This window comes from Crassostrea angulata, chromosome 1 (assembly GCF_025612915.1).
Source record: "Crassostrea angulata isolate pt1a10 chromosome 1, ASM2561291v2, whole genome shotgun sequence".
NCBI lineage: Eukaryota > Metazoa > Mollusca > Bivalvia > Ostreida > Ostreidae > Magallana > Magallana angulata.
The window spans coordinates 24411678-24427556 of record NC_069111.1 but is presented as its reverse complement, the minus strand read 5'-3'; the positions used below and the strand labels follow the sequence as shown (position 1 = coordinate 24427556).

At 32.8% G+C, this 15879-nt stretch overlaps 1 protein-coding gene and 1 long non-coding RNA gene across 2 annotated transcripts in view; both read left to right on the top strand.

Moving 5' to 3' along the window:
• Positions 1 to 1742: 1742 nt before the first annotated feature.
• LOC128180810 (uncharacterized) lies at positions 1743 to 2942 on the top strand. Its single transcript, XR_008243257.1, has 2 exons — positions 1743 to 1795; positions 2213 to 2942. It is a non-coding gene; the product is annotated as an uncharacterized LOC128180810 (long non-coding RNA).
• Positions 2943 to 7587: 4645 nt separating this feature from the next.
• The window catches only part of LOC128180799 (signal transducer and activator of transcription 5B-like), a 160785-nt gene continuing 152493 nt past the window's right edge, over positions 7588 to 15879 (top strand). The window contains exon 1 of the mRNA XM_052848956.1: positions 7588 to 8583. Within this exon, the coding sequence (XP_052704916.1) occupies positions 8173 to 8583 (411 nt within the window). The 5' untranslated portion in view covers positions 7588 to 8172. The remainder of the gene's footprint in view (positions 8584 to 15879) is intronic.

Below are 15879 nucleotides of genomic sequence, written 5' to 3'. Positions count from 1 at the left end.
TTGTACTTGAAATGTTTCGGATAAGAAAACTATTATGCCATTAAATATTGTTTTGATTAAGCGGCAGCAGGTTGAATTAAATAATTATGCAACTTTCTCTTTGAATCGATAGAGACCCATTCTCAACTTAAGAGGCTGAAGAGTTATTTCGCTAGTTTGTACATTTTCCGTTTTTTAATTTTTTTTATTATGATCGTGGCCACATCCTGGCTCCAGGGGGCGGGGGTAATATCTTAAAAATTCCATTCCAGATAAATCAAATAATCCTATATTTTAACCCCATTGCTTCTCGCGATAACGTTTTCTCCGGATGTATATATATAGTGCTATGCATAAAATTTTAATCTCTTGAGATTACATTACAAATACATGTATTATTCATGTACAGTTCACTTTTTTATAATACAATATTATATCGCCAACATCACACATGTAGTGACGACAATGTTAACTCAGCATCGAGTTTACCGACATTGTCCTTATTGACATCTTGCGAACAAGTCTTTTAAAATATCATCATAAATATTGTCTGCTATTGACTGCTAGTCTTCAAAGTTGAAAGATTTTGTTTTGACGACAAAACAATGTTACAAACATGACGATATGTAAATGATGCAGACACAATGTCGACTTCACACCGTACCACAAAGCAAGAACGACGATAAGATAATTTTATTTCCAAATTCTGGGCCCTTTTGGGCATACAAAGGTGCATGTAAAAAAAAATATATTATATTCAACAACACCTACACACTAACAAAGAGAGTGAGAATGTTTCTAAATGATAGTTTATATTTACATAAAAGATGAGTCTATTACAGTCTCAGTTGAAAACAACTATAAATGTAGCTTGCAAAAATTTCAATTACATTATCACATTCATTAGACATTAGCCAGATAAACTTGTCTTTATTACATAGATTTTTAAAATTTTTACATAAGCTATCCAAGGATTCTATAAAAGCCATAATGTATTGTTTGATGTACAATTAAATGTAAAATAAATTTCATCTTTGACCTCAGATTTACAAAAAGTACATTTTCTTTCATTAACAGGAGTATTATTATAGCAACCAGTTTCAATGGCTAATGAATGAGAACTAATTCTAAAGTTGGTAAAACATTTTAAAACATGAGGATTGTGAATGACAGAAAAATATTTTTCTCTACAAAATCTTGTTTTAAAAAGGGTACTGGTACTGTACCAGTTATCGGCTAAGACCAGTTATCGGCTAAACTGAGAGTTCGGGTTTATAGCACGCGACAATTCAAGATTTTTTAATTCAGTCGTCTTTATCGAATAAAGAAAAGTAAGTTTGCTTGAAAACTTTCTTGAATATGTTTTATACATGAGCTTAAACGATTATTGTTTACCGCTGATTTTACATCTTCGCACTTTCAGCAGTGGGGGAAGTGACGTGATAAGTTAAAAATAGAATATTACCTGTTTGTGATACCTTATTATATCCCTGCTTTGATTTGACATAAAATATCAATACATATAACATGTATAAACAAAAGGAATTCATTAATTTCCGAGTGATTCGTAGTGTCCTTTCTGATATATTTCATTTTTTTTCAAATAAAATATACAACATGACTACTTTGTCTTAGTCTATGAATTCATTATTTTAATCAGTTAATTATAGTTATTTTTGTTTATTGATTCATAACTGACACCTGCGGCCCATTCACTTTATTTCTTTTTACAAAGTCGGAAATAGTTATTCCGTTGTTGGTTCTTGAGTTTAAGATTTGTTTACTGCACAGCGATGCAACAGTTAACTTTTATATCGTAAGTTTATACTTTAAATACTTAATTGATCATTATTTAAAGGAATACTCAGGTAAATATAGCATTGTTTGACTCACCGCTTCGTTTGTGTAAAGCCTCGTTCATTAGATAACTGTTAACTCTATTTACTTTTATTAGTTCGAATTTCCTCGACAATTGTTTACCTTAACTTTTATTAAGAAAAATGTCATTGTTTATATTTTTTTATACAGAGTGAGTGTTTTTATATTGTTTAATCACTCTGATAGTCACCAGTGTTAGGTAGGCTAGGGCACCCACCTTTGTAATGCGTAATGCAGATAGTGTCATAATTTTTATTGTGCCTGGTGACTAATATTATGTGCAATTCTAATCGGAGACCTGCAACAATAAACATCATCTTTTAATTGTCTAAAGGCTTCCCTGTTCTGATTTCAGTGCAATCGTCCCAAACCTTTTGGACTGGACATCGCAAAACGGGTCCTCACACTGCAAGCGAGTTATAGAATTCCCCCTATACAAGTGTAGTCAAAAACACGACACAACAGTAGCGCAGTTGAACGCCTGATTGCACAATTATGTATTGAATAGTGTACGATTTGGTGAATTACCGTATGATAAAACGAATAATTTTATGAGTTTTGTTTATAATGTATCACAACCCCGACTACTTTAGTCTGACCCCACAAGGGACATAATTCAAATTTCATTTAGCAGAGTATTAAATCAACATGAACACGGATTTTTACTATGTTATTATCACGAAGCCGATAACTGGTACAGTAAATCGTAAAAACTCGGCAAATTCGGGGCGTGCTTAAAAGCACAAAACACGATGTTTTGGGTTCTAAATAATGATATAAACCAACATATTGATCAATAAGGAGTTCACTTTTTAAAGTATGTCAAGTTTTATCCAAAAATATCATTAAATAAGGAATTACAAAAAGAAAACGTTAAATTTTAGCCGATAACTGGTACAGTGCCAGTATATGTTCTGAGTTTACCAATTTGTTTACCAGGTATTTGCTTTGTCTGCAAAAGCATTTCTCAAAGTGTTTTTATATATTTCACTAAATTTGCTTGATGCTATTGAATCAATATTTCTATCATGTATAAGGTGTTGTAAATGTAGTTTATCTAGGATAAAATGAATACTGCTACTTCAGCTGCTTTTGTTATTCTGATATAAGAAATTGTTTTCATACATTGCATTTTTAATAAAGAATGTTCAGGGAGAGCTTCAATTCTTAGTAAATATTTTAGATTACACTTTATGATATCAACAAACATAGGAAAACGACCTAGTTCACCAACAACTGCTTGGTTACAAGCTTTTTTATGTACACCACTTATATATCTCAAAAATTTAACATGTAATTTTTCACAATACATCTTATTGAAAAAGTTTTCAAAACAATAAATGGGGCTTTTAGTAGAATTTACATCTGTAAATATTCATTGTCCCCCAAATTTCACAAGCGTGTAATAAAATTGGTTTAATAGTATGGTCAAATAAATGTATTAAAGTGTGGACACTTGGTTTAATATTTCCAAAAGACTTGAGAAGTTTGAAATAGGCTTTTAAAGCTCTTTTGTAGAGATCAAGCTGGCAATTTGTAAATGTACCTGAGGAGCTAAACACAATTCCTAGATATTTATATGATGTCTCTTGTTCGATTACATGAGTTTTATACATGAAAGTTTGAACTGACTTTGACTTATATTTACAAAATACTATGATTTTTGTTTTTTTAAGATTGGCAGTTAGACAATACTTATCACAATAGTCACTCAACTTATTCATACACTTTTGCAGCCCACTTTCAGTTTCTGAGAAAAGTACCAAATCATCAGCATACAATAAACAACTTAGAGAGAGATCTCCTAACTTTACAGGGTCGTCGTTAGTATTTAATTTTGTTGGTAAATCATTGATTAGTATCTTGAATAAATTAGGACTAAGATTATCACCTTGTCTTTCTCCAACTCTTGGTACAAATGACTTAGTAAGTTTATTTTTGAGGTTTACACACACTGAATTTTCCATATACATGTTTTTAATCACACTAAAGAAATATCCTTGTATTCTAAGTTGTTGCAATCTATATAGTAGAGCCGAGTGCAACACAGTATCAAACGCCTTTGAGAATTAAGTCTACAAAACAGAAATAACGTTTGGATTTATTGTTAGTATATTTTGAATTAAGGTTCCTAATATAAACTCATGGTCACTTGTCCTAGACTTTAGCTGGAAACCAATTTGGACTTTATTTATTACATTGTTAGAATCCAGATATATTTGTAATCTTGTGTTCAGTATACTATTAAATTTACATTATCCAGTGTCTTTGCCTGTGATAACACTACGTATCGATTTTGTACTATATAACCCATAATACAAATGACGCCAAATTGAGGCGCCAGCGGGGTTTGCTTACTTATATTTAAAGATTTAATCGTACGATGGCCTAAAATTATATAAATATAACATAATAAGTAATAAGGAATCATTCTTTGAATATTATGAGGGGATAATTTCGGTCTGGGCGTGATCTATCATAAAGCCCTTCGGGCTTTATTGGATTTGATCACGCCCCGACCAAAATTATCACCTCATAATACTGAAAGAATGATTTCTTATTCCTCATAGATAAACAAGAAGTTATTGTTATTCCTCTGTAATTTAAGGGTTCATATGGACTATCATTTTCATGAATTGGTTTTATAAAACCAGTTTTCCATTCTATTGGATATTTTCCAGAGGAAAGTATGAGATTAAACAATTTTAATATGTATCGAAGAAGAGGTTGTATTTCATTTCTAATACCATCTAGTCCAGCAGATTTATTATTTTTTTTTTTATATTATTTATTGCATTTATGGCCTCCTTATCAGTTATTCTAAAATCTAATGTTTTCTTGCGCAATTTGGAACGAGACGTTATTTATCTTATCTTATTTTATCATCACACTGTAAGTGTTCTGTTGGTTCAATGATTAGTAAAGCAGAATCAATTTTATCCCCAGTCTACAAATTTAGGAACAATTACATTTACGACGAGAAAAGTGGGGGGGGGGGGGGGCTAAACCCTCTATGATGCTATGTGCCTTATGGTTATGTCTTATTTTGCAAAAAAAAAAGAAGGGGGGGGGGGCTATGCCCCCCCCCCCCCCCCCCCCCCCCGGTTCCGACGCCTATGTGTAAATAGATATCGTTTGTCATTTACATTTTAAAAGTGATTTCAAAGTCATGATAAATAATCGTATTTTACACTTAATTTTCCTGAAATTGATTTGATTTGAGTCTATTGCGCTACAAGATACATAGCTGCAGGTCTATAGCTCTCAGTCGGAAAAAAAATCCGATAATTTTTCTTCAGACTAGAGGATAACTTGTATACACTATAGATATGGCACGCCAAATTCACAAAAATGAGCAAAACATGGTTTCACATTTGATGAATTAGGTTTATTGGCTGGTAACTATAGTTTACGAACCGTAAACCATAGTTAACGATAAGATTACTATAATTTTCATCTGTAAAACTTTATTTAACGGTTGTAAACTATAGTTAACGAATGATTATCTGAGGTTATTCATCTGCAAATAACGTTAACGATAGATTTTGCTGATAAATTTAGATTCACATCTGTTTACTATAATTTACATTCGTTAACTATAGTTTAGAGTTAATGTTGTTAATCATAGTTTCACAGCCCGGAAACTATATTTATCAGATAAATCATGTTTTGCAAACGCAAATGGTTGTTTTCTGTGTTAATTTTAGTTTTACATTTCTGAGACATAGGTGATCGCATTAACATGGTTTACAGATGTGAAAGATAGATTAAATGTGTCAAATAATGTTTCACAGATGATAAACTAGGTTTATCGACTGTTAACTATTAATAGTTTACGGACGCTAAACTATAGTTAACAAAGGTTTATTGTTAAATTATAGTTTACGGTTCGTAAACTATAGATAACGATTCTTAAACTATAATTAACGATCCGTAAACTATAATTTTCATCTGTAAAACTATATTTAACGGTTGTAAACTATAATTAACGAATCATAATCTAAGTTTATATGTCTGCAAATAACGTTAACGATAGATTTTGCTGATAAATATAGATTCACATCTGTTTACTATAATTTACATTCGTTAACTATGGTTAAGAATTTTTAATCATAGTTTTACAATCGTGAAACTGTATTTATCAGATAAACTATGTTTTGCAATCGCAAATGGTTGTTTCAGTGTTAATATTAATCATAGTGTTACATTTCTGTAACATAGATGATCGCGTTAACTATGGTTTACAGATGTGAAATATAGATTAACGGCGTTAACTATAGTTTTCTGTCCGTAAACTTTAGTTTACAACCGTTTAACCTAGTTTATCGACTGTGGAACTATGATTATTTCATTTTTTGTGAATTTGGCGTGCCATACATAGAGGGTAGACATATAAATAGATATCGTTCATCATTTACAAAATTAACTGGAGAGCGCTTGTAGTTAAAACACGTTTGCCACAGAAGTGTCCTTTCGGATATTATTTCATTTCATCAAATAAAATACAACATGACTTATTTTTGTAAAGGACAGAAGTTTTACCAAGGGGCTTCGGTAGATGACGGTATTATACCCGAGTATCCCCTTAACACCCGATAGTCCTTTTTTTATTCCATTTTATACATTAGAGTTTGAGAGTTTTCTCAGAATAGTGTTATATGATACGAATGACATCTCTGGAAGAATCAAGAGGGCGGTGCGATGGAACTATTTTGTGTTATGGTAGCAATCTTGAGTTGGAAATTTGATTAGATATAATATCATCAAATATATGTTTAAACAGTATAAAAAAATTCAGTGGCGGATTTAAGGAGGGGGCACCCGGCGCCTCCTAAAATTGTTAAAATAAAGTTAAATCATAGTACTCCTTCTGGCAATCATATTTCTGCAAGGCAGAGGCTTTTGATGGGATTACTACAGGCGTCCCTGAAAATTGTAATGAAACTTTTATTACTTTTTAAGTATAATCACGAAAAGAAATATCACAGAAGTCTAAGTTTGATTTATTCATTTAATTTATTTTCATTAATTCATTTTTGCCTCTCAAAATCTCTAAAAATTAAGGAGCTTCCCGGGGTACCTCCACCTCCGGGCTTTACCCTGGACCAAATGGGGGCCTCAATGTGGCCCCCATACTCCCTGCCAACAACTAGTGCCCTCTCTCATTTTAATCCTGTATGCACCCAAGAATTTATTCGCATTTAGGCCTAAGGCCGAAAACTGCGGATCTAAAGGAATTTTACAAAAATTACATGCTTTATTTTAGGGGACCCACTCCTCCGAAAAAAAATGTGTATAGAAGCAGTACAGAAAATAGTAGTGATACACTATGAGTATTTCTTCGAGGTTATTTTGTTCATCATTAGCGTTGAAGAATTCACACTTTAAGAATTAAACAATGAATACAGAAAATCCCTAACCGAGGCGGGCTAAAAATGTACAGGGGCGAAACAATACCACTACCTATCAACATGGCCGACCCATTTCCAAGAAATGAACACAACAGCTGATTCCTGGAAATGCAGTCACTGAAGTGCCTTTGGCGATACTGAAAGTTCACGCTTAAGAGGGCATTTTTGCATAAAGAGTTTCCTTTGGTCAGATATCAACGGTCCTTTAGCTGTAAGTTCACACAGTTTGTAAAGAAACATCATTTCTACGTACATAACATACTAGGCCTATATAACTGTATAAGAGTACATGTGTAACAATATCACCCAATACAACGGCTGATAATACCAATACGTTCGGTAGTCTGTAATTATCTTTCCAAGTAATATTTAATAGTTCTACGTATGAAAAGTGGGTGGAAACGATTGAGAAAACAAGCGTGCCATGCATGAATGTAAACGCCTGGAAAAGACAGGTGATCTTCTGATGGTCCCCCTTCCCTTTACTATCACGTTCATAGGTCGATGTTCAGTAGCTTACATTATCTTTGCCTCGGTATGTAGGGTCGTGAATGTGTCGTTTTTCCTCTCTCTCTTTTGTTTGACATCTTCAAAGGAAATGCTCCGTTTTATGAAATGAATAGTTTAGTAGAGAGTATAGTGTTAATCCTGTGCAGTAAAGTGGTATTTAAGCATCCCAGGAAACTTTTGTTTCCTGTGTATAGATAACATTTGATTGAGGGATTTCCGAACTGTGCCAGCTTGTGTGAGCACTTTCATGTTATTGTTTTTCACTGCTGTTACATTTGGCCTGTTTTCTGTAGTGCTGCACTACAAAATAGGAGACGTATTGTTGTGATTGTGTGTGTGTGCTTGTGTTTAAGAAAAAAAAGAGAGGAAAATAATACCCAAAACTTAAAACCTCATGGAAGATACGTGTTGCTATACAGCTCTTCAGTCATTGCCTTGCTCCACTAGCTTGTACAACAGTGGACCATCACGGTGTGAAATGTCGACATATAATCGAGTCAAAATAGAACCGGGGACTCACTATCCTTCTAATGGGTACATGCCTCCAATGCAACTAGAAGGTTACAGTAAGAACGCATGCAGACAAACTCAATGCCAGTACAGTGAACATGATCTTCCGTTGGACTGTTTGCGGCAGGACAACTCCACAAATTACTATCCTGATGGAGCGAACTCTTGCTCAAAAATGTCCGCCCATTACTCCAGTAGGAGCCCCCCAGTCAGTGCATACCCTCCCCAATCTGGCTACAATAATTCTATGCCAAGTTCTTTATCTTGTGTGTTTGGAATGCAAAGACCAAAAAAGGTAATTAAAGTGAATGAACTTGAAAGTGTTTAAAACCAATCTTTTGTGCTGGGTCTTGTTTATGGCTGTAAAATGCATGTACATGCTCTGTACATCTATTTATTGTTCACCATTTTGCCATAAATGAGAAATTAGACTTTTAACATGCAGTGTAAATTACATATCGAGTAATATTAAACCTACGTTTTGTGCCAGTCCAAAGGTCAAAGAGTTTATGATTTGGTATCTGTGTTAAAAGAACATAGTGAGAAAAGGATGAAACCACTTTAACCTAAAAAAAAATTGTTTGCTTTATGTAACCCTCTTCTGCACTTTCAATCAAACCCTCTTCTGCAACAGTATAATTTTTGGGTCCATGACATCAGGGACGTATATACTAACGGTATAGGCAACTTCTACAATCGCCATGTTAATTTCCCAAACTATCACGCGAGCCTTGACAAGTTTTTAAAACTCTGTTTAATCCCAGCAAAATATGTCAATTTTGATTACATTACTTAATTTCTTTTGTTAAAAGAAATAGCTTTTTCATACATTTTTATTCATATGTAGTTAACTAATTTAGATATAAAGAAAATAAACATCGATTTTGTCGTATTCTCGGAAATGGGGCAAAAACTGGTCTCGGGGTTTTGAGAACTCCGTCATAATCATGATCAGATCCGGGTTTTTAAGTACAGAAAACAATTCAATCTAGAATAATTTTAAGATAGTTTTTTTAAGGTTTTATAACGATATATCAGGTAACATCATAGATATGTCAAGTTAAAAATGACCTACGAGTCACGTACCGTATGATTTCGGCGGACTTGCGAGAGTTGCATATCCCGTTAGTATATACAGGTGACACTCGATCTCTCGAAGTTCTTGATCTCTCGAAGTGAACTCACGGTCCCGATTTTTTTCCCTATATAACTAAGCAAATTTACTCTTGATCTCTCGAACTCCGATCTCTCGAAGTGAAACCTGGGTCCCGTTATACATATTTCATTGTTTTTCACTTTTGATAACTCGAAGTGGTTGCTGTTTACACACACGGCCGATCAAGCGTATAATTATAGCTCTGCATGGACCTTACCTGGATGGTTGAGTGAACTCCTGGGGGCTAGCGAGGAAGTGTTAATTGGTTGATTATGTAAGTGACACTACCCCTTGCTTCCTTCAAAGGGTAGATAGGTAATTTGTAACTGATCTATTTATTTTAATAACTTATAAAGTTACGGTAAACTGCTCTTTATTTAAAATATTCTAACATAATGATTAAGAAAACATAATATGCTTAAAAGTTTTTTAACGTGAAAAAATACACTTAAAAACCACACAACTAAGTTCTGTATTGTTCAAATTGAGGTAATGTAGCAGAAAATTTGATTGAAATCATGTCAGACTATCCTTCCATGTTATGATATAAATTTCCGGCTACTATAATTTTAGAACCAAAATGACCGGAACAAAAAGAACTATATATGATAAGAGTTCAATTTCGCCCCCATAATTCGCCATTTTTTAAGTGTTTCTGGTACAATAAAATGTTAACTAATTTTTTAGAAGAGTTGATATAAAATATATTTTTCATCTATTTATTTGATTTATTTGCACTCATTGACAGTATATGACGTCAGAAGTGACGCCATTTCTATAATTCAATCAAAATCAGCCAAAAAGTGACATTTTTCTTATCTATTTACGAATGGGAAATATAGAGCGCATGCTTGAACAAGGACAATTTTTTTGTCGCTTATCAGTCTTGGCTAGATACATCTCTGATTAAAATATTTTATTTGTTCAAGAATGCGCTCTATGTTTTCGGAAGGAAAAACTGCTTGAAAACAAACTGTTTTACGCTAAAAATGCAAAAATGGCGGGAAAAGGTTGTCTTTACAATGTCATATTTCTAAATTATGGGCACTTGAACCAAAATGAATATTATGTAAACACATCACATACATATCTGTACTAAGAAAACAAAGAATGGTAGGAAAATGATGATGTTCATTTTAGGGGGCCATTTTAGGCCCTTATCATATATAGTCCTTTGCGGATTTTTTTAAACTGTCGATCTCTCGAACTCTTGATCTCTCGAAGTTTAATCATTGTCCCCTGAAGTTCGAGTTAACGAGATTCACTTGTACGTCCCTAATGCAATGATAGGGAAATTATTTTTACTTTTTTTCAAAAATGGGCAAAATTTTATTTTATTTACTCATGAAAATGATTTAAAAAAAATTAGACAATGAGTTGATTTGCAAATCATTTTTTTTTTTATTTTGATTGATTATATTTTGTTTTGGGTGTTTGTTTTTTATAAATCAGTCCCTGACAGTTAATCAAGAGATGGCAGACATGAATGTAAATAATACTAGACACGATCACATTGCGGGCATCGAGTGGGTCTTCCGTTTGATTATGAATATATGATAGGGTTAAATCAAAATGTTGACATTTGGTATGAGTTACTATATCAGCTTCCTTTTAAACTATTTTTTGGACCTACACTGCAATATTGAGATTGCCGGAAAAGGTCATTTAAAAACTGCAATATCTCTGCAAAGCATTGTCTGATTTAAGTTTTGTATTCAGTACAAAAATGTCTATAAAACGTATGTGCTTTAAAAATCGAAATTTTGGAATCACTTCCGGAAACGACCGGAAGTGATGGACAACCAGCTTATATTAAAATCTGACAAGTTTAAAACATATTCTAATGAAAAGAAATTGTAAATTTGTTAATTTGAAAAATTGTAAACACAATTTTCTAGAAATGCTGTTTGAGCGGAATGGAAGTGACGGACGATGATGTTTTTATCTGATCATCACTAAGAATTCAAAAACATATTATTCCTGAAAATTTCAATGTTGTATCTTTAATCGTTTTTGAGAAAAAGGGAGCATAAAATCACTTTAAAAAAAAGAAAGAAAAACGAACATAATGGCCGACCGGAAGTGACGTCATCAACAAAAATGTACATGATTAAAGACCTTGGTATTTTGTATTATTTGTAAAACTTTCATAAAAATCCATTGTAGCATATTCGAGATATTTGAGTTTTAAGAAAAGTGGTAAGAAAAAAAGAATAATAATAGTGAAAAAGAAACCTAACAAAAACAATAGGGTCTTCCGTTGGAAACAGAAGACCCTAAATATTCTTCAATTTATGATTTTTAAGAGTTTTGAAAATTTCCTCTTGTCCTCGGTAAAACTTGTAGAAGGTACTATAGTAGTTATGACCTTATTCTTTGTTGACTGAAAATTTCACCTTCCAAAAAGGAAATCAAATGACAGGTAGTTGTTGCTCTCTGTGGGGTTAACTTTCAAATTGATTTATGTAGGAAATGTCTTTTGAATTTATACACAGGTTAAACAGTCGAAAACATTGGGAGTTGAAGTGACCATGTTAATTGGTGGGCTTTTTATTTCAATTTTATAAAAACCCTTGATCAGTCATTTTTTTTTGTCACAAAAATGGAGGGGACTTTAAGCCTAAAATTTTCCTGAAAAGAGATTTCATTGTGTATGTTGTGTGCAAAGAATGTTTGAAGATATATTTATACGCATACAAGACATAATCATTCATATGGGCCAAAATGAAATTATTGTTTGTTTGGAATTGCCGCTCACCTGCCTCACTGAAATACTCCCACTAAAAAAATTCTATTAGCAAAAACTAAATAACTTTTTTAAATTGTATTTTGTTGTCAATGTTCGTTTGTCAAAACAGCTTTTTTAAAAATCAGGTTTGATCTCATAAAAATCAACAACACATCTCAATAAAACTGAATCTGCCCAAAATGTCAGACATGGCTGGAGGTGGAAATCATGCTCGTGCTGAAGAGCTGAGCATTCCTTTATGCTTCCTCCTGCATTAAAATTAAGTAGCAAGATACATGTATATTGTTATAGTAAAGATGAAATAGACATTTCCATTTTTTATAGAAATTTTAAAGGTCCTAAAATCAATTAGGTCAAATTTTTACAGAGTTCATTTTTTGTTTACATCTCGTTTGTTCTCAGAGGAGCACTTTTGTTGTATGCATATATGGTACTACAGTAAATAACAACCAATTGACTGAGTATTTATTACATGTATATGCACTTCAGACAAGTAAGAAATTAGTAAGAATTTGAAGCAAAATAGAGTAAATTTTGTTAATCCACCTTTAATCTGAAATCAAAACATTGTAAAATGATAAAAAAAACCAAAACGCAATGATGAACCCTATATAATGTAGCGTCTGCAAACACTGAAGATTCATTAATATAAATCATGTATTACGTTGAAAATTAAGATAAATATAATTGACAAGGCAAATTTAGTAAAAACATCAAATTTAGGACCTATAAGGATGAAAAGATTTCAGAGACTTTTGCTTTATTTTGACCTATAACTCCGAAATTTTCCAGCTGGCATAGAACTTCTAATTCAATCTCATTATGCCTTACATATACACAGACATTTTTGTTCAATCTGAACAGATGAACAAAATGGGAAATAATCTTTGGTCAGACCGTCTAAAATTGATCTGCTATGACCTTCATATTTACTGGATATAAGGTCAATGCATGCCATTAACTAAAATGCTCTGTTTAAGTAAAGAATTTTTAGCTAGCCAAAAGGGTCTAAGTCGAGAGTATATATGATCTTAAAAAAAGGATTTATGTTTGATCTCATATGACCTTGACCCACAAACATCACTTAAAATCACTGCATACCCTTTCATCAAAGGCACCATGTGTGTGAGGTATGAGCCAGATTGGAGCAAAGGGAAAGAAGATATGCTCCAGACAAAGGATTTTTCAAATAATTTTGCTATGACCTTCACATTTGACCTTGAAAATTGGTTCATATTCATAAGCTCTGTTTATGTGAAGTATGAGCCAAGTAGGGCTAAGTAGAAAGTATATATACGCTATAAAAAATGATTTTTGCAAGGTACAATATGACCTTGACCCTTGACATACAAACTTTATTCAAGGTCACTGCACTTCCTTTGACCATAGACACTCTATAAATGAAGTATGAGCTAGATTGGACCAAAGGGAGAGAAGATATGCTCCGGACAAGGATTTTATTTATAATTCTGCTATGACCTTAACTTTAAATTTAGAAGCATGTTTCAAGGTCACTGCACACCCTTTACCCTATGGCACTCTGTGAGCGAAGTATGAGCCAGATAAGGTCAACGGGAACGAGAAGATATGCTCTGGACAAGCGATCTCAGACGGACGGAGGATGGAAAGACAGATGGACAGACGAATGGACAGAACAATCATTCTAGGGTTCCTGCAGAGCAGGACCTCTTAGAATGGGGAAAAAACAGTTAGGGTGAATTAACCATGCATCGGGCACATACCTTGGATCGGACAACTTTGTTTATAAATATACAAATAAATGTGCATGCGATCATGTGTTGTTTCGTATATTCCTGAATTAGAACAAATGAACTTTATCATTATTAAGAATTTGACAGTCACATTATCAAAGAAATAGCAATATAGGCATCGTAAAATGACATCAAATACGCCATTATTGAAAATTTATTTACGAAGATTTTACACGAAAGCATCATTTGAATGTTGTGCGTTTGATTGTGAATTAGTGAAAATGCACTCTTTGCGTAAAATAATTGAAAAGAAGTAAGTTTTGAAACAAAATTTGATTAAAATAAGTCCAAGAAATTTGAACAATTAATGTCAAGGTCATTATTGCACCATATGTTCATTTCACCATGGATCGGACACAAATTAACCATGCATCGGACAGTTTTCACTGCATGATTTCTTCTAATAATATGGAGATTATGTGCCCATTCCTTGTGATATACTTTAAATGTGAAGTAAAATAAAAATTTAAAAAAATAATTGATACAAACATTTTCCTCAGACAACTTAAAAATCGAGTTTTACGGATACAGCCTTTTTAGTCCAAAATTCCTGTAGGTGCTGGCACGATAAAGAACCCCTTATGATAAATATTCCTTTAAACAGAAGCACTAGTTTAAATTCCTATATGTAGATTTGAGGATTTACATTAACAGAAATCTGAATAGCAATTGAATAAATTAATTTTTCCGAACCTTTGTATTTTTGCATTAAAACCAGAAAATGTTGTTATTTTTAATCTCTACTGTACTGCTATAGCTGTCCGATGCTTGGTAAATATTGTCCGATCCATGGTGAAATAGTTCAACACTTCATTAATTTGCTTTATTTTCTACATTTTAACAATTTCACAATTTTTTCTCCAATAATTAAGCAAGGGGAAAACCTGTACCTTTTAAAAACAAGTTTTATTTATATTTGGACGATATTTGATGCGTGAACAAAGGGAAAAATCCAAAGGTGTCCGATGCATGGTGAAATCACCCTATATGGAGTAGGCTGTATATGACTATAAATATATCCTATGTAAATATCTTACTGTGATACTGTCAATCAGATTAATGCATTAGTACACAACTTTTAGTATCAAGGAATCTCACTTGGGTTAATTAAGCTGAAAGCTTGATTTACTGTATGATAATAACATATTGTGATTATGAATATGATTTTAAAAAAATGATATTACTTACAAACTATTTTATTAATTCTTGACTACATTGCTTTACTTCTCTGCCCCTATTTTAGTCTTTCTTTGTCCTTTCTTTTCTCTTGCTACATCCTAACTTCTCTCTATCTATTGTTTTCTCTCTCTCTCCCTCTCTCTCTCTCTCTCTCTCTCTCTCTCTCTCTCTCTCTGTGCAACACACCTGACTCCAAAATCAACAAATGAACTATCTGCATGCATGGTTTCAAATTTTACCACCTTTAAATGATGAATTAGCGGCAGTTTTATTGTGTTTTCTAATTTGTGATCAGTTGCATCAAGGAAGTTATAATGACCTGGTATGAAGCTTGATCCTTTGTTTGTGAAAAAGGTTGCTTTAATATTCAGTGTCAATGTTTGAAACACTATTGACTATCTGATGATGGAGGGAATTTGATACACTGGTGAATTATTCAAGAATCTAAATCTGACATTCTAGAAGATATATTGTACTGGTGTTTGAGAGACACCACAAAAAATAGACTATTGAAGGACTTTATTGGTTACATGATTTAAAGCTGTTTGTGGCAGAATCTAGAATATATCAATATTTTTTACCAAAATTAATCTTTGAATAATTTAAACATACTCATTGCATTCTGAAAAGACTGTTTTGTCTGAATTAATTTATGAAGAGTTTTACCTTTTTCTGTAATGTAATTATAAAACTAATGTGTGATTTTTGTTCTTAGGTCTTACGTGGTTTTGGAGT